The sequence below is a fragment of the Somniosus microcephalus genome, chromosome 6, assembly GCF_052327205.1.
Source record: "Somniosus microcephalus isolate GS21.2 chromosome 6, FLI_Smic_1.0, whole genome shotgun sequence".
Taxonomy (NCBI): domain Eukaryota; kingdom Metazoa; phylum Chordata; class Chondrichthyes; order Squaliformes; family Somniosidae; genus Somniosus; species Somniosus microcephalus.
The window spans coordinates 75,547,696-75,566,951 of NC_140992.1; the positions used below are offsets into that span (position 1 = coordinate 75,547,696).

Sequence of the window (19,256 nt, forward strand, 5' to 3'; positions counted from 1 at the left end):
TGTTTCTTTTACTTGATTTCATTTTTACAAAGGCATATGTTTCTGCTTCTTTTATGTGCCTGTTTACGAAGTGTAACTTAGAACACCTTAACCAGGATGTACCATTGTCTGCCCCCAAAGATTCAGACCGTCGGGAGCCTCCAACCTCCTGTTTCAATAAGGTTATTGATTCAGTGTCAACAACTTATCTCTATTACCAGAATACTGTAACAGTTTTAGATTGTTGAGGTTTCTAGATTTCCAGACCCAGTTTGTCATGTTTTAATGAGGCCAGAATTCTTTCATAGAATGGTGTCTTTTTCTGAATAGGTTATATGGCTTATTCCTTCACAATTACAGCATGCTATAATAAGCAGCTGCTTTGAATATTGGATATCCACCAAACACCTTCTTTCAGTAATTCAGATCAGATAAATAACTTTCCTCAGAATATATACTTGCTATGAAGGATGGAGACACTGCTTCCAATTGTCGCCCTGTTAACCTACTGTTCAGGATCATTTCTACACATATTGCCCGAGCCCCTTGGTTTATTTCTGAACTCAGACTGTCATTTCAAAAGTACTATTAAACTTGTTTCGGGAAGCATATTGCTGGTGAGCTATTTCAACATTGATAATCGTGCAATTATGTTACTTATAGAAGTGGCCTTATTGTTGTTCTTTAGTTTCAGTCCCGAATGCCTTTAAAAATATATCACTTAATATAATTTAATTGATATTTTTAAAAAATCAATATGCGCAGCTCCATCACTGGTGTTTGTGATGCACTGTATTGCTGAACAGTAAATTGTGCTGATTTTACCTTGCAGATACTTTCCAAAACAATGCTTACACTGCCTATCAGTTTACACTTGCAGAGGTTAGTCTTTTCAAATTGATTCAACTATAATTTCTAATCTTTATTCTATTACAAAATTTGCTATTCAATTTGTACATGGAACATATTTTTTGGATTGTTGGCTGAGATTTGTTACAGAAGTATCTGTGTATCCCTTTAAACTGCATAAATGTTACCCTTTGTCAAGAGGAATTAAGTTTCCAGAAGAGTCTGTAAAAGTAACAGGATGTGTTAATTCTCCATTCTATGGAAATTCTAACATGTGATAACATACCAAAGCATACACTCAAGTGTCAAAATCCATCTGTCCTCATTCATTCATCCACTAAATAGATTACTTAGAAGATGTGTTAACTGATTTAAAATAAACAGATGAATTCCTTGTTAAAATAGTGAAGAAAATAATTTAAATAGGACATTAAGCATTCGTATTATAACAGTGCCAACAGTAATTTCCAGGTTCAAATTGTGAATGTGACTGTGCTTTACTTTATTTCGGAGTGCTTAATGCTGACATTACATGGCCATCAGGGCAGCTATCGATGAAGTATGGCACCAAGGAGCCCTAGCAAAGCTAACGTCAGTGGGGTGATCAAAGAGAAAACCTTCCAATGGCTGAGGTCATACTTCATGCAAAGGGAAATGGTGTAGTTATCTGAGACCAGTCATCACAGCCCGAGGACATCACTCCAGGAGTTCCTCAGGAAATCATCCTCAGCCCAACCATCTTTATCTGCTTCACCTTTCCTCTATTGTAAGGGTCTATTATCATATTGAGATTATATTATTAGCCATTAGCAGGAAAGAAATCAAGGATGGATCTTTCAGGCAATTAAGAGGAGTTTGCATTAATAATAGAGTTGTAATAGTAGGGAATTTCAGTATCCTAAGACAAAAGCTTGTGATCAAAATGGATAAGGGCTCTTAGAATGCATCCAGATCCTGTTTCCTTCATCAGTATGTTGCATGCTTAATAAGGAGGGATGCAGCATTAAATCTGGTTCCAAACAATGAAGCAGGACAAATAAATTACCTTGAGATAGGAGAATATTGAGGTAATAGTAACAATAACTTCATAAGGTTCACATGGAAAATACATAAAGAAAAAGAAAAGTCAAAGAAAAAGTCCAAGATAAAAGTGTTGGACTGGAAATTATCTTATTTCAGTGAGATGAAAAGGGACAAGCCCAGATTTAATCCGGGCTTAGCCTGAAGCCTTTGGAAGTTGTGAGTGTAGCATGGCTTCCAATTGTACATTGCATTTGACTGTGTACCCTGCTCAAGTGTAGTTATGCAGTCAAGATGCAACAGAAGAGCTGAGGCCTGGTGTGAGAGTTTGGCACTAGTGAGCCGCAAATAAAATACAATTTGACAGGCTGCACTCTGTGGCATGTGCCAGGTATCTGGTTAATAGTACTATTGGTTAGTCTTATCATTAGTTTCCTTAATCATAGAATCATAGAAATTTACAGCACAGAAGGAGGCCATTTGGCCCATTGTGCCTGTGCTGGCTCTTTGAAAGAGCAGTTGTGCTTAGTCCCACACCCCCACTTTATGTTCGTAACACTGTAAGTTCCTCATCCTCAAGTACCTGTCCAACTCCCTTTTAAATTATTTATGGAATCAGCTTCCACCACCTTTTCAGGTGGATCGTTCCAGATCCCAACAACTCTGAGTGAAAAAAAGTCTCCTCATCTCCCCTCTAGACCTTTTGCCAATGATTTTGAATCTATGACTTCTGGTTATTGGCCCACTCACCACAGGGAATAGTTTTTCTCTATTTACTCTATCAAAACCTCTCACCATCTTGAAAACCTCTATTAGGCCGTCTCTTAACATTCTCTGTTCCAAGGATAACAGTCCTAACTTTTGCAACCACTTCTCATAACTGAAGCCCCTCATTCCTGGTAAACCTCCTCTGTACTCTTTCTAAGGTCTTTACATCTTTCCTGAAGTGTGATGCCCAGAATTGTCCACAATACACCAGCTGAGGCCTAACTAGTGATTTATAAAGTTCTAGCACAATCTCTTTGCTTTTATATTCTATTCCTCTATTTATAAACCCAAGTAACCCATATGCTTTTTTAACCACCTTATCAACTTGACATGCCACCATTAAGGATTTGTATATATGGACACCTAGGTCTCTCTGCTCATCTACTCTTTTCAAAATTGTGTCATTCATAGTATACTGTCTTTCCATATTAGACCTTCCACCACCACCCACTTCTGTGCATCACTTCACACTTCTCCGCATTGAACTCCATCTGCCATGCTTCTGCCCATTTCACCATCCTGTCTACGTCATCCTGAGGTCTACAACTATCCTCATCACTATCTACTATGTTGCCAAATTTTGTATGATCTGCAAACTTTATAATGCTGCTCCTTACACCCGAGTCTAGCTCGTTTATAAAAATTGAAGAGTAATGGACCCAAAACTGACTCTTGGGTAACACCACTGCAAACCACCTCCCTGTCCGAGAAACATCCATCCACCACCACCCACTTCTTCTGTCACTGAGCCAATTCCCTATCCATGCCGCCACTTTCCCTAACGTACGCAATTTTTTCCTACATCTTATCCCAGATCCAACAAGTATTTTTGACAGCATACATCCTGGCTGCCACCTCCTTCTAGGCATTGTGCACTGTCATGTTGTGGGAAGTATGTCCTGGAGAGTCAAATAGAGCAACTTTTTCACACCTGACCAGCAACTCTGATCATGCTTTCGTGTTAAGTCGTCTATCCTGTCAAAACTCGCCTGGCATTTCTTCTCTCCATACAGCCTTTACAATGATTGAACACTTGGGTGAAACATTTTTCAACCTTTAAAAAGGCTTTAAAAAGGCTCCAACATTTTTATTTCCATATACAAGGTCACTAACCTTTAAGTGGCAGCACACTTTCATTTTGAGCAGCAGCTGCATGCTCTCAATTCTAGAGGATCCCCTCATAAAGCTCAAGCTGTACAGGTAGCCAGTTTAAATAATAGTAATGATCTGGCCTTACCACATCCACTGAGACCGGCTCATCACTCTGGTGTTGTGCGATTTGGGCTCTCACAGTGGTCATATCACCTTTTCCCTGGCACCACTGAATTGGACCTGAAAAGAATTAGTACAAGCTGCAACAAAAAAAAATCATAAATGAGTAGGCATAGAAGATAGGAGCAGTAGTAGGCCATTCGGCCCCTTGAGCCTGCTCCACCATTCAATGAGATCATGGCTGATCATCCAAATTCAGTACCCTGTCCCTGCTTTCTCCCCATATCCCTTGATCCCTTTAGCCTTAAGAAATATATCCAACTCCTTCTTGAATATATTTAATTAATGAATTGGCCTCTACTGCCTTCTGTGGTAGAGAATTCCATAGGTTCACCACTCTCTGGGTGAAGAAATTCCTCCTCATCTCTGTCCTAAATGGCTTACCCCTTATCCTTAGACTGTGACCCCTGGTTCTGGACTCCCCGACCATCAGGAACATCCTTCCTGCATCTAATCTGTCCAGTCCTGTCAGAATTTTATAAGTTTCAATGAGATCCGCCTCTCATTCTTCTAAACTCCGAGTATAAGCCCAATCGACCCAATCTCTCCTCATACATCATTCCTGCCATCCCAGGCATCAGCCTGGTGAATCTTCGCTGCACTCCCTCCATGGCAAGAACATCCTTCCTCAGATAAGTTGACCAAAACTGCACACAATACTCAAGATGTAGTCTCACCAAGGCCCTGTACAACTGCAGTAAGACATCCTTGTTCCTGTACTCGAACCCTCTCGCTACAAAGGCCAGCATACCATTTGCCTTCTTAACTGCCTGCTGCACCTGCATGCTTACTTTCAGCGACTGGTGCACAAGGACACCCAGGTCTTGTTGCACTTCCCCTTCTCCCAATCTATTGCCATTCAGATAATAATCTGCCTTCCTGTTTTTGCCACCAAAGTAGATAACCTCGCATTTATCCACGTTATATTGCATCTGCCATGCTTCTGCCCAATCACCCAACCTGTCCAAATCATACTGGAGTTTCTCGGCATCCTCCTCACAGCACACACGCCCACCCAGCTTTGTGTCGTCTGCAAACTTGGAGATAGTACATCTAGTTCCCTCGTCTAGATTATTAATATATATTGTGAATAGCTGTATTCACAATATATATTAATATCAGGCAAGGGGCAGATGCGCAGTTAAACGCAAATATCCAAAAGTTGCTGTCTGAGTTGTGCCGCTCCTCCGTTAGCTTTGCGAAAACAGCATCTTGCGATAGATATGAACTAAACCCGCCACAGACAGTTGATTCTTACCAAGTCTAAGTTCCCTTTTACCAACATGATAAGTGTTAATTACTGCCAATCAACCTCTCTGGCACTAAAAATTAACTATTACAAGTGTGGAGTCTCATTCCTTCAGGTATTAATTGTTTTAAAATAGTAAAATAACAAAAAAGTAACTTTTCCTTTCTGCCTCTCTCTTCATCCAATCTTTCTGTTCCTCTCTCTATTTCTCTTTCTGGACCTGATTTGACATTAAATTCACCCACTCTAATTTACACTTCCTTCTCAATCCTTGCGGTTTATTTCACAGTCCTTCAATCTGATTGGTTAAGGAGATGCACAGGTGCTTGCCCTGTTCCCTCAAGTCCCAGATGCCCTGTTTCCCTCACTACACTGTTATCAGCTCGCACTTTCAGCAACTTGCTACATAAAAAACCTAAAGGTGCAAGGGCACGTCTAACTAAAGGCAGATGCTGTTAGATGCCCTGCTACAGCAAAATCTGGGCCATTATGGTGGGAATACATGATTTAAATGTTTTTCGAATGGTTGTCCCTCTGTTGCTCTTTCAGTAGATAGCAAGCTCATTGCTTTGGGCAAACAATATGCACAAGGCCTAAATACCTTATAATGCAGACCTCACTTGCACAATTAGTATGAACCCTACCAGGAAAAAGAATAATGGAATTTGCTCTGTGTTTAATGATTTTTTTGTTCTCTTTTAGAATCTTTTAGATATTAAAGTACTAAATAAAGGATACAATGACCCAAACAATCTTAAATTTGAAGAAATAAGAATGTTTGGCATCAAGAGTGCTCCGACATCTGTCATTGTGAAAAATAGGACTACTGTCATAACTTTACCACCAGAAAATATAAATTATAATATAAATACTAAGGTAATGGAAACTTTCTTATATTCTCAATAATTCTTTCTTTAATCAAATAAATCCAAAATGCATTGCTCTCTAACTGTTCTATTCTGTGTTACTCAGCCTGAGCAATTTTTTTTAACCTATAGCATTTAGATGTCAAAAATAATGTTAACTCAATGGTTCTCTGTTACATCCTATTTGTAGCAGAGCTAATTGATTGCAGGATTAACTTTGAACTCAAACTTTGCATCTAATGCATGTAGAATGAGAATTAAGTAAGAAATGACTGTCCTGTGGGGGAAGATGGTAACACCAGAATGCTTTCAAAGATTAAGGTCTGTGTAAGTTACACTTGCTAAATGCAAAGCACGATCCCACAGAGTTCACTGCTGCTCTAGCTGGAATGCGATAAAGAAGACAAGGACGCATATCTCTTTGGACAGTGTGTTTGGAAAAGAACAATTAACATTTTCCTGTAAAATAGCGTCTTTTTTCTTTCTCAGGCTATACTCTGCTTTGACAGGTGAACATGGGGTGTAATTAGTTCCATAATTATAGTGCACACTCAGTGTAACATTTCGTAACATTCTTTAATCTGATAATGATTCTTGTAAACAATGTTTATATCAATTACTTTTATTATTTTTTTTGACTGAGTGTTTTTCAACAATAAAACTAAACCAAAAGATTAAGTGCATAGGACCAGTAAGAAATCAATCTTTATTGCAATCAGTCATGGCTTTGTAGCTGCATTAGGTATAGTTGTGTTAAAATTAAATAGATTAATTTTTTATGACAAAATTAGCCTAGACTTTACTCTGTTGCGGGTTTACTGCCGGGAAAGCATTGGGGTGGAATTTCTGCCCACCAGTGTGCCCCAGAGGTAGCCTAATTTGAATGTTGGTGGCGGGCATCCAGTAGTATTTTCAGGGCCACTGGGTTGCTAACATTGGATGGGGGGAGAAAAGTTGTTGTGATCAATGGTAGGGTGTAAAACAAAAAATAATTGACAAAATATATCTCATTCCAAGTTCACATGATCGATTGCACTGAGCAAGACAGCCGTTTAAATTTTAAACTGTTCCTCCCTCCCCCACGCCTTTACAGCGCTGTATGACAGGATTGCAATGGTATTCTTGACCCAGTGTCGCTAACAATGTTAATGACTAGGAATGCTTCGGATGAAATCTCCCAGCCATTACCTTGTGATTTGCTTGGGCCCAACCCAAATATAGGCAGGTGTCATTTCCAGTGGAAAACCCAAGGTTGAAGAGCCAGCAGAAAAGCTTTCCGACACATTTCTCGCTCCTGCCCACCTAGAAACCACACAAAAATGGATGCTGATTCAGAGGACAATCCTGTTCAAGATGAAAGAAAATAGCATTATCAAAAACCAGAAAAGCTCTTGATAGCGGATGAAGGCCATGCTTTAAAAGTATTATTGAGAATAATGATTAAAAATGGAATTATTCTAATCAAAACTGTTATAACTGACTCTTAAATTACCGTTGCAATAAATGTGTTTTTTTCTACATAGGTTGCTCATCTAACAGGTCTTGGACTTATACTAGGCGAGTCATATTCAGTGCAATGGAACTCTTCAGCATTTGAAAGGATTGACTGTTACCCTGAAGAAGACAGCAATGCACATGTCTGTAAAGCCCGGGGCTGTAATTGGAATGTAAGTAATCCAGAGAGACAAAGCTAGTTCATATTACATTGCAAATACCATCCCTCCGCCCGTCTATCTATCTATCAAAATTATTTTTAAGACCCAGTTTTGTACTTTACAAAATCAGTTATGGGGAGAATTTCTGATCATTGGTTACCATCAGCGAGAGAAACTGCTTCTGTAGACTCTAGGTGAGTATGGAGACACTCTGGGTGAGTATGGAGACAGTTGCAGAGCTGTGCCCACTGCTATACAAGCACCTTCAGACCATTTCCACCACAGGAATGGCAGAGACAGTGGCAGTCAAGGTCATCCACCATCTTCAATATCAAATAATTTGCTGCCCACAGATGTGTCAAAAAAATGATTGAAACCATAGTAGAAATTCGGGTCAGGGGCTTCCCGCGGGTGCAAGCCTCCGACCTGCACTTACCTAGCGCGCCGGCCGTTGTGCTGTGGGCCCGCATGGGATTCCAATCCTGGGCCTGCTCCAACTGCCGGCACGCAGTGCTTGCATATCCCAGGGGCGCAGTTAGTTCGAAGCGTCCCCTGGGATCATGTGGGCCATGGAGAGCCAATGGTAGCAGGGAATCTGTATTCATAGATTTGACAGGAAGACCTGTCAAATCTATGAATATAATTCAGCCCCAAAACATAACTAAAACTTCAAATAATTTTTTTTTTTTAAATCAAATTTTAAAATAACTATAAATTACATAAAATAACTATTTTAAACAATAATTTAAATTTTTGAAAAAATTAATTACAGTTTCTAATGGGCCTAAAAATAAACTTACCTTTCTTTAAAGTATTTAAAAATAATAAAACTGTGGAAAAAATGTTTTAATTTTACTTAATTCACCCCTTACCTTGTTAAAAGCAAGCCTTGTGACTGCTTTTTAGAAGCGTAGCTCCTGGAGACTTACCCTCCCAGAGAAACCTGGAAAAAAAACAGAAGATCCAGGCTTACGCGCTGCCTCTCCAGCGCACGCGTTCGAACTGTGAACCCCTTCCTTTAAGGGAACGGAACGTCCGATTTCCCGCGCATGTGCAGTGCATGCACAAAACCGACACTTTCGTTGGGCCTACGCGTGAGTACCCAGCACGTACTCACCCGTGGGGACCCGAAGTTCTGGCCATTATTAATTTAAGGGCCAGAACTTCGGGTCTTCACGGGTGAGTACGCGTTGGGTACTCACGCATAGGACCAACGAAAGTGCCGGTTTCGTGCATGCACTGCGCATGCGCGGGAAACCGAAACTTCCATTCCCTTAAAGGAAGGGGTTCACACGTCGAACGCGTGCGCCGGAGAGGCAGCACGTACGCCTGGAACTTCCGTTTTTTTTGCAGGTTTCTCCGGGAGGGTAAGTCTCCAGGAGCTACGCTTCTAAAAAGCAGTCACAAGGCCTGCTTTTAACAAGGTAAGTGGTGAATTAAGTAAAATTAAAACATTTTTCCCACAGGTTTATTATTTTTAAATACTTTAAAGAAAGGTAAGTTTATTTTTAGCCCTGTTAGAAACTGTAATTAATTTTTTCAAAAATTTAAATTATTGTTTAAAATAGTTATTTTATGTAATTTATAGTTATTTTTAAAATGTGATTAAAAAAAAAATTATTTGAAGTTTTAGTTATGTTTTGGGGCTGAATTGTATTCATAGATTTGACAGGTCTTCCTGTCAAATCTATGAGTACAGATTCCCTGCTACCATTGGCTCTGCATGGCCCTCGTGATCCCAAGGGACGCTTCGAACTAACTGCGCCCCTGGGATACGCAAGCACTGCGCGCCGGCAGTTGGAGCAGGCCCAGGATCGGAATCCCACGCAGGCCCACAGCACAATGGCTGGCACGCTAGGTAAGTGCAGGTCGGAGGCTTGCACCCGCGGGAAGCCTCCGACCCGAATTTCTGTGCCATTGTGTCCAATGGTCGGCATGGTCACTGTTTTGATTTCTTTTTGGGTTCAATAAAGACTCATTTCTGAAAGAGAATGTTGTTTAATCTAAAGTCTTGTTCAAGACTTTCTACAGCTTTTTACAGAACACACTATGCTGTGATGCATCTAGAATGAAACTGAAAGTAAAACTCCTCTGGACTGCTTGTCTCTCACATGACCTCTGCTGGTCAGGCACAAGTAATCAAAAACACAGACAAATATGCTGTAAGGCATAAGTAATCAAACACAGACAAATATCATCACTATTTGCTGATATCATTACATCTCCCTTTCTTAAAGCAAAAGTATTTTACTTTTAACTAACAACATTTAATGAACTTACATTATCATTATCATGATCAAGGTTTTTTACCCTTGCTTTGTGTGTTCACATGAAATATGCCAATACACTAGAACTTGAAGAAATAATAAGATAACATTACTTCCTTCTTTAACAATAGTCCTTAAATTTGCTCAATGAGTCTCTCAGGAGGCTTCACGTGTCTTGAGGATTTTCTGATTGATTGTCCTTGAATCTGAGTTGTTGCCTCAGATGATTGGTTCTCAGCTGTGTGATCAGGTTGTTCACCAGTATCAGTCTCTTGACCTGCTGTGGCTGGTCCCATGAGAAGATCTCGACGATTTCTTCTCAGAACAGCACCCTCATCTGTCTGAATGGTGTATGATCTTGGTTGAACTTCACTCAGGACAGTTCCCTTCTGAGTCCATGTGTTTGTTTTGTCTTTCAACCTTACTTGGTCACCAGTGTGGAGTTCAGGTAGGTTTTGTGTTCCTCTGTCATAGTAGTACTTTTGCTTTTCTTTCTGTTGCTCTTTGAACTTCCTCACTTTCTCCCCCTCTTTTGTTTTCAGGAGGTTCTCTGGGATGGGTAGGTTTGACCTTAGCCGACGTCCCATCAGGAGTTGGGCTGGTGACATACCACACTCGAGCGGCGTTGTGCGGTATACAAGCATGCTTTGGTAGAAGTCAGTTCCACTGTCTTTTGCCTTGTACATCAGTCTTTTCACTGTCTGGACCGATTTTTCCACTAGTCCATTGGACTGTGGATAGTGAGGACTTGACGTTGTGTGGACAAAGTCCCACTCTTTGGCAAAGTGTCGGAAATTTGCATTGTTAAACTGGGGTCCGTTGTCTGTGAAGACCTTGCTTGCCACGCCATGTCTGGAGAATATGGCTTTCATACTTCTTATCACAGCTTCTGCAGTGGTGGTGTACAGTCTACAAACCTCTGGACACAGGGAGTAATAGTCTGTGACTACAAGATAGTCCTTCCCTTGACATACGAATAGGTCAGCGCCTACCTTCTGGTAAGGTCTGTCTGGTGCTGGGTGTGGCTTTAGTGGTTCTACCGGATTGCTTGCTCGATATTTCAGGCATATTGTGCAGTTTGACACCTCATTTGTCACATCTTGGTTGATTCGTGGCCAGTACATCACCTCTCGTGCTCTTTTCTTACACTTTTCGATTCCCAGATGTCCTCCATGGATCTTTTTTAGCATCTCTCTTCTCAGACTCTTTGGGATAACTATTTTACTTCCTTTGTAGATGATGTCTTCGACCACTGATAGTTCCGCCCTGCAGTTCCAGTACTCTGCTATATCAGGTGAGCAGTCTTGCTTCATGTTGGCCATCCATCCAAGATGCTTTTTCTCAGTCGTCTCATTGTTTCATCTTTGTTTGTCTCAGTCTTTATGAGCTCCATTTTTGCATCTGCTATGGGCAGTGCACTTGTGATCATGTCCACGTAGGCGTTCACTTTTTCATCCATTGTGGTGTTTGCGGGCTCACTTGGGTCAACAGCTCTGGACAACGTGTCTGCTGTATACATCAGCTTACCCGGTGTGTACGCAACATTCAGTGTATAGCGTTGCAGCCTGATCATCATTCTTTGTATTCTAAGCGGACAGCTATTCAGTGGCTTTTGGAACAATGCAATCAAGGGCTTATGGTCAGTCTCTACACTGATTGCTTGTCCTGCCACAAACTGGTGAAATCTTTCACAGGCGTATGTGATGCTGAGCAGCTCCTTTTCTATTTGAGCATATCGCGTCTCCGCGTCTGTCATTGAGCATGATGCATATGCAATAGGTTGCCAGTAGTCATATTGTTGCAGAAGAACGGCACCGAGCCCACTCTGTGATGCATCTGATGATATCTTGATGGGTCTCGCTGGGTCATAAAACCTCAGAACTGGTTCCTCTGTGAGCAGTTTCTTTAGATCGCTCCATGACTTCTCATGCTCATGATTCCATTCCCATTCTATGTTCTTTTCAGTTAGTCTTCTCAGTGGCGCTATTTTTTCTGAGAGGTTGGATATGAATTTACCCATGTAGTTGATCATTCCATTAAACCTCTGCATGTCCTTTTTGCATTGTGGCCTTGGCATATTCTCAATGGCGGACACCTTTCTGGGATCTGGTCTGATGCCCTCACTGCTAAGGATATCTCCCACGAACGTCAGTTCTGTCACCCCGAGCTGGCATTTCTCTCTATTCAGCTTCAGGTTTGTTTTCCTTGTTGCTTCCAGCACTTTTTTCAGTCTCTCATCATGCTCAGTTCTCATGGTTCCCCATACTATGATGTCATCCATTGATGTATCAACTCCCTCCAGGTGCTCATAGATCATATGGATAGTCTTGTGATACACTTCAGGAGCTGAGGCAATGCCAAATGGTAACCTTAGGAATCTGTATCTGCCAAATGGAGTGTTGAACGTGCACAGTCTTGAACTTGCTTCGTCCAGTTTCATCTGCCAAAATCCTGAGGACGCATCTAACTTGCTGAAATATTTTGCATTTGCAAACTGTGCCATGATTTCCTCACGTGTAGGAAGCTTGAAGTGCTCTCTCTTTATTGCTCTGTTTAGATCTCTTGGATCCAGGCAAATTCTGAGCTTTCCATTCTTTTTGTCCACTACGACGAGGGAACTCACCCACTCAGTTGGCTCATCTATCTTCTGAATCACGTTCAGGCTTTCCATCCTGTCCAACTCTGCCTTCAGTTGCTTTTGAAGAGCAAACGGAACTTTTCTGCATGGATGTATGACCGGTGTCATACTTTTATCTACTCTGATCGTGTGTTCTCCTGGAATGCAGCCTAGACCCTTAAATAGGTCTTTGTACTCTTTCATGAGTTCATCATAGACTGTCTCTCCTTCGCTTTCCACAACGAGGACTCTCTTTACCAGGTTCAGTCTCTCACAGGCTTTTAACCCTAGTATGGCTTGCACATCCTTTGGCACCACGATTAATGCTAGCGTGTGCTCTCTGTCCTTGTGTGTTACTTTGACAATGCATTTTCCTTTCACTGGTATATCAGTACCTGAGTATCCGGTCACTTTCACTTGTATTCCATGTAACTTTGGTCTGGGTCTAATTCTCTTAAAATCGGTCTCTGATATCACATTAACTTGTGCTCCAGTATCCAATTTAAATGGAATGTGTATGTCATTCACTTTTAGTGTCAACATCCAGTCTCTTTCTTTTTTGTTTTCAGACGCAGCATCTACATTGAATTCCTCTATCTCGCTTTCATCTACTGTATGGACGTTGCTTTGTTGCGCTTGGTTCTTACAGCAACGGGCATAATGGTTGTTTTTGTTGCATCTATTGCATGTTTTACCATATGCTGGACACTTTCTTGGTGGATGCTGTGTACTGCATCGACTACATGACTTCCGATTGTCTCTTTCATTTTCGTTTGCTGGCCATGTCTCTTTTTTCACATTGGCGCTCTCTTTGTTAAACGGTTTGTATCCGTTCTTTCTCACTGCATCCACGTTGCAGCTACTGTCACTGAACAGCTCCTTTGCCTGCAACTTCACAGTCTCTGTAGCCCTACACAATGCTATGGCTTTTCCCAGGTCTAGATCTTGCTCTCTTAGCAGCCTTTCCCTTAGACCATTATCTGGAATACCACACACCAGTCTGTCTTTTACCAGCGAGTCTGTGAGTCCCCCAAATTCACACGATTTGCTCCGGTTTCTCAGTTCAGTCACATACTGATCAATAGTCTCGCCGATTTTCTGTACACATGTGAAAAATTTGTGCCTCTCAAAGGTCACGTTGCGTTTAGGTATGCAGTAGGCCTCAAACTTTTCCATTATTTTATCTAGCTTCATTTTGTCTCCATCAACAGCAAATATGAAATTATTATATACCTCCAGCGCTGCATCACCCACGACATGTAAGAACACGGACGATTTTTGTTTATCACTTTTCTCGTCAGCTCCGATTGCCGCTAAATACAACTCTAAACGTTGTTTGAACCTTCTCCAATTTTCAGCCACATTACCTGTCAATTGAAGCGTCGCCGGTGGGAGTAAACCTTCCATTTTTTCACTTCGTTAGCTATTCTCTAATGGTAAGCAACGATGTTCTCTTCTGGCTTGCTAATATGTGGAGAGCTGATTTCGCTTACTTGCCACAACGGCTTTCACTGTCCCATCAAGTTGCTAACTTCAGATTTTTTCTCTTTCAGCCACTTCCGACATCATGTTTTGATTTCTTTTTGGGTTCAATAAAGACTCATTTCTGAAAGAGAATGTTGTTTAATCTAAAGTCTTGTTCAAGACTTTCTACAGCTTTTTACAGAACACACTATGCTGTGATGCATCTAGAATGAAACTGAAAGTAAAACTCCTCTGGACTGCTTGTCTCTCACATGACCTCTGCTGGTCAGGCACAAGTAATCAAAAACACAGACAAATATGCTGTAAGGCATAAGTAATCAAACACAGACAAATATCATCACTATTTGCTGATATCATTACAGTCACATGTATGCCATCAATGAGGTTGGAATTTGGGAAATTCAGCAGTGCAGTAATATTGGGCAACTGTGCCATATTTGCTGGTGATAAAGGAGCTGCACCTGTTTCCTTACTAAGCAAAATATTAATGCCTTGGCCTACATGACTACTTCACAATGTGCATCTGGTCAATGATCAGGAACAATGCATCCTGCAGGGAAATGTTTGCATGATGATTTCATTTTAATGCACTCATCTGTGCCAGGTTTATTTGAAGATAAAGACCAACTGGAAGGATGGCTCCAGCCTCTGACTGGTACTAGGTGGCCTATGATGCAACCAAGATCATTATAAAGCCTAACATTGGCATCCTCAGATGCCTTGACAGATAATTGGGTGTCTTTCTGTGCAGTATTGAAAGTGTCTCCAAAATCATCATTGTCTTATCATTGCATTATACACAATAGGCCAGAATTTTCTGGTAATTTTTGACACAGCAACAGCATAAGTGTTGTGCTGTGCTAAGTTTTTCCAAAGAAATTAGCACAGAAGTGACTATGGCTGGATTTGTACTAGAGCCTCACTACAAGCAAATTTCCTTTGCAGGGCTATGGGGAAAGAGCCAGGGAGTGGGACAATATATTTAAATTCATTCATGGGGTGTAGGCATTGCTGGCAAGGCCAGCATTTATCGCCCATCCCTAATTGCCCTTGAGAATGTGGTGACAATCTGCCTTCTTGAACCGCTGAAGTCTGTGTGGTGAATGTACTCCCACAGTGCTGTCACGGAGGGAGTTCCAAGAATTTGACCCAGTGATGATGAAGGAATGGCAATATATTACAAATTCAGGATGTTGTGTGATTTGGAGGGGAACTTGGAGGTGATGGTGTTCCCATGCACCTGCTGCACTGTCGAAGACACCTTCCATCACTTTACTGATGGTTGAGAGTAGGCTGATGCAACAGTAATTGACTGAATTGCATTTGTTCTGTTTTGTGGACAGGACATACCTGGGCAGTTTTCCTATTGTTGGGTAGATGTCAGTATTGTAGGTGTACTGGAACAGCACGGCTAGTTCTGAAGCACACTTCTTCAGCACGACAGCCGGGATGTTGTTGGGGCCCACAGCCTTTGCTGTATGCAGTGCACTCAGCCATTTCTTGATAGCACGTGAAGTGAATTGAATTGGCTGAACTCTGGCTTCTATGATGGTGGGGACCTCAGGAGGAAGCCGATATGGATCATCCACTCGGCACTTCTGGCTGAAGATGGTTGCAAACGCTTCAGCCTTGTCTTTTGCACTTGCGTGCTTGGCTCCACCATCATTGAGGAGGTGATGTTCATGGAGCCTCCTCTTCTCATGAGCTGTTTAATTGTCCATCACCATTCACGACTGATTGTGGCAGGACTGCAGAGCTTTGATCTGATCCGTTGGTTGTGGGGTCGCTTAGCTCTGTCTATAGCATGCTGCTTCTGCTGTTTAGCATGCATGTAGTCCTGTGTTGCAGCTTCCCCAGATTGGCACCTCATTTTTAGGTACGCCTGGTGCTGCTCCTGGCATGCTCTTCTGCACTCATCATTGAATCAGGGTTGGTCCCCTGGCTTGATGGTAATGGTAGAGTGAGGGATATGCTAGGCCATGAGGTTACAGATTGTGGTGGAATACAATTCTGCTGCTGCTGATGGCCCACAGCACCTCAATTTTGAGCTGCTACATCTGTTCATAATTTATCCCATTAGTGCCACACAACGCGATGGATAGTGTCCTCAGTGTGAAGACGGGACATCGTCTCCACAAGGACTGTGCGGTGGTCACTGCTATCACTAGTGTCATGGGCAGATGCATCTGCGACAGGTAAATTGGTGAGGACGAGGTCAAGTAGGTTTTTCCCTCGTGTTGGTTCTCTCACCACCTGCTACGGCCCAGTCTGGCAGCTAAATCCTTCAGGACTGTGCCAGCTCAGTCAGTAATCATGCTACCGAGTTACTCTTAGTGATGGACATTGAAGTCCCCCACCCTGAGTATGTTCTATGCCCTTGCCAAGTGGTGTTCGACATGGAGGAGTACTGATTCATCAACTGAGGGAGGGCGGTAATTGGTAATCAGCAGGAGGTTTCCTTGCCCATGTTTGACCTGATGACATGAGACATCATTGGGTCTGGAGTCAGTGTTGAGGACTCCCAGAGCCACTCCTTCCCGACTGTATACCACTGTGCTGCCACCTCTGGTGGGTCTGTCCTGCCGGTGGGACAGTACATGCCCACGGATAGTGATGGAGGAGTCTGGAACGTTGGCTGAAAGGTATGATTCTGTGAGTATGACTATGGCAGGCTGTTGCTTGATTAGTCTGTGGGACAGCTCTCAAAATTTTGGCATAAGTTCCCAGATATTAATGAGGAGGACTTTGCAGAGTCGACTGGGCTGGGTGTGTCGTTGTCATGTCCAAAGCCGGTGCCAAGGTCGATGCCGGGTGGTCTGCCTGATTTTATTATTAACGGTTTGGTACAACTGAGTGGCTTGCTAGGCCATTTCAGAGGACAGTTAAGAGTCAACCACATTGCTGTGGACTTGAAGTCACTTATAGGCCAGAGCAGGTATGGACGGCAGATTTCCTTCCCTGAAGGACATTAGTGAACCAGATGGGTTTTAATTGGATCGCTATTTCAAAGAGCCAGCACAGGCACGATGGGCCAAATAGCCTTCTTCTGTCCTGTATAATTTTATGATTCTGTGAATCCAATTTAGCTCATTAACATAGCCCCACCCTCTTGCACAAGTTTAAGGAGCATCTTAAAGGATGAGAGAGATGGGGAGGCTTAGGGAGGGAATTCCAGAACTTAGGCCCAAGGCAACTGAAAGCACAACGCCAATGGTGGAGCGATTCAAATCGGGGATGTGCAAGTTGCCAGAATTGGAGGGGCATGGAGATCTCGAAGGCTTGTAGGGCTGGAGGAAGTTACAGAGATAGGGAGGGGCGAGACCATGGAGGGATTTGAAGACAGGATGAGAATTTTTAAATTGAGGCATTACCAGTGTAGGTCAGCAACCACAGGTGTGATGGGTGAATGGGACTTGGTGCGAGTTAGAATACGGGCAGCAGAGTTTTGGATGAGCACAAGTTTATGCAGGGTGGAAGATGCGAGGTTGGCCAGGAGAGCATTGGAATAGTCAAGTCTAGAGGTAACAAAGGCATGGATGAGGGTTTCATCAGCAGATGAGCTGAGGCAAGGTTGGATTTGGGCGATGTTATGGAAGTGGAAGTAGGCAGTCTTGGTGATTGAGTGGATATGTGATTGGAAGCGAAACTTGGGTGCAAGCACAACACCAAGGTTGCGAATGGTCTGGCTCAGCTTCAGTCTGTTGCCAGGGAGAGGGATGGAAACAATAGCCAGGGAACAGAGTTTGTGGCAGGGACCAAAGACAGTGAGAGGCTTAAAGCATAAAGATGGCATATTTTCCATTCCCTCTTTGGGCCCTGATTGTTTATGCTAATTTCCACTTGTTTCATGCTGGTTTTTGCATTCCTGTGTATGCTGTTGACATTCTTAGGAAATTTAGGCATTAATTGCCATTAACAAGATCGGCTTAGAAACCAGCATAAGTTTTGGCGTAATTGTGGCGTAAGTTGGATTGTGAAAATTTCGGCCCAATTTTTCAGAAGCTTAATTGTGAAGAAGCAGGAGGAAGCTGCTCTGCAACCAAAGGCTCTGCAGGATGTAACCATAGACAAAGAGGTTGTTGCCTTAGGAAGACTGGTGTGCCATACACTCATCAAAGTGGCCTTCAGCTATGTGCCTGAACTAACCCTTCAACTAACCCTCCTGGCTGAATGGCCCCAAAATAGCAACACTAATATTGTCCTTTGCATTCAACTACTCTGTATGGCCAAACTGTACTAAGCTGCTACCTTATTCTGCATCATTAGGAAAAAAAACTCTAAGACAAAGTTGTTTGTATGTGACTTTAGAGTTCTTTGCCCAGTTTGTTTCCCTTGGTGATATATAGTGCACAACATTTCCAGCCGATCTGCTAAGTACTTCGCCAGTGGAAACAATGGGCCAGATTTTCCGCCCCCCACGGGTGCGTACAAGGTGTGTACGCACCCATAAGGGCTGCGCAAGTGCCGGGTTTAGGCATGCGCTAAAACCCGGCACTTGTGATCTGTCAAGAAAAGTGCCTTTGCAGATGGAGAGTTTCGCTTTCTTCACAACTTCCGCCCGCTGGAAACCTTTAAAAATCTTACGTCTGGTAAAAGCATGTGTAAGGCCTGCTTTTACAAGCATAAGAGTTTAAAAAAATGTTTTTTCACTCATTTATATTTTAAAAATACTTTTAATAAAAAGGTAAGTTTATTTTTAGCCCCGTAAAAAACTTTAATTAATTTTTCAAAAAATGTAATTTTTGTTTAAAATATTTAATTTAATGTAATTTTAACTCATTTAAAATGCATGATTTAAAAAAAATATTGAATGTTTTACTGTGTTTTTTAAGCGATCCCCACTCATACTTTTGACAGTTCTGTGCGCAGAGACCTGTCAAAAGTGTGAAGGGGGATTCCCTTCTTTGATTGGTTCCCCACGGCCCACGTGATCCCAGGGGCACCAGCGAACTGCATGAGCCCCTGGGATACCTGGCTTCTGCGCATTTCGTAGAGCAGAGGCCCAGGAGTGGAAGTCTTGGGACCTACGGAGCCAGCAGGTAAGTGCGTAGATTTTTTCTGATCGGAGGCAACTGCATGCAGGAAGCCTCTGATCGGAAATTCGAGGTCATTGAGGTGCTGTCTTGTCATCTACCACTGGTACTGCTGCAGCCCCTTCAAACAATGTGTATAAAGCAATATACTGTGTGTGATTGCTTTATGCTTGAGCATATCCAGTGAATGAGTGAG

General features: G+C 42.3%; 1 protein-coding gene across 2 annotated transcripts in view; it reads left to right on the forward strand.

The window, feature by feature from the left end:
- The window catches only part of si (sucrase-isomaltase), a 205,593-nt gene that overhangs the window by 93,770 nt on the left and 92,567 nt on the right, over nucleotides 1-19,256 (forward strand). For both annotated transcript variants that reach the window (XR_015078687.1, XM_085990397.1), the window contains exons 23-25: nucleotides 812-861; nucleotides 5,840-6,013; nucleotides 7,527-7,670. Coding sequence is in view for 1 of the 2 variants with exons in the window: in XM_085990397.1 (XP_085846523.1) it covers nucleotides 812-861; nucleotides 5,840-6,013; nucleotides 7,527-7,670 (368 nt within the window). In the remaining variant the exon portion in view is untranslated. The remainder of the gene's footprint in view (nucleotides 1-811; nucleotides 862-5,839; nucleotides 6,014-7,526; nucleotides 7,671-19,256) is intronic.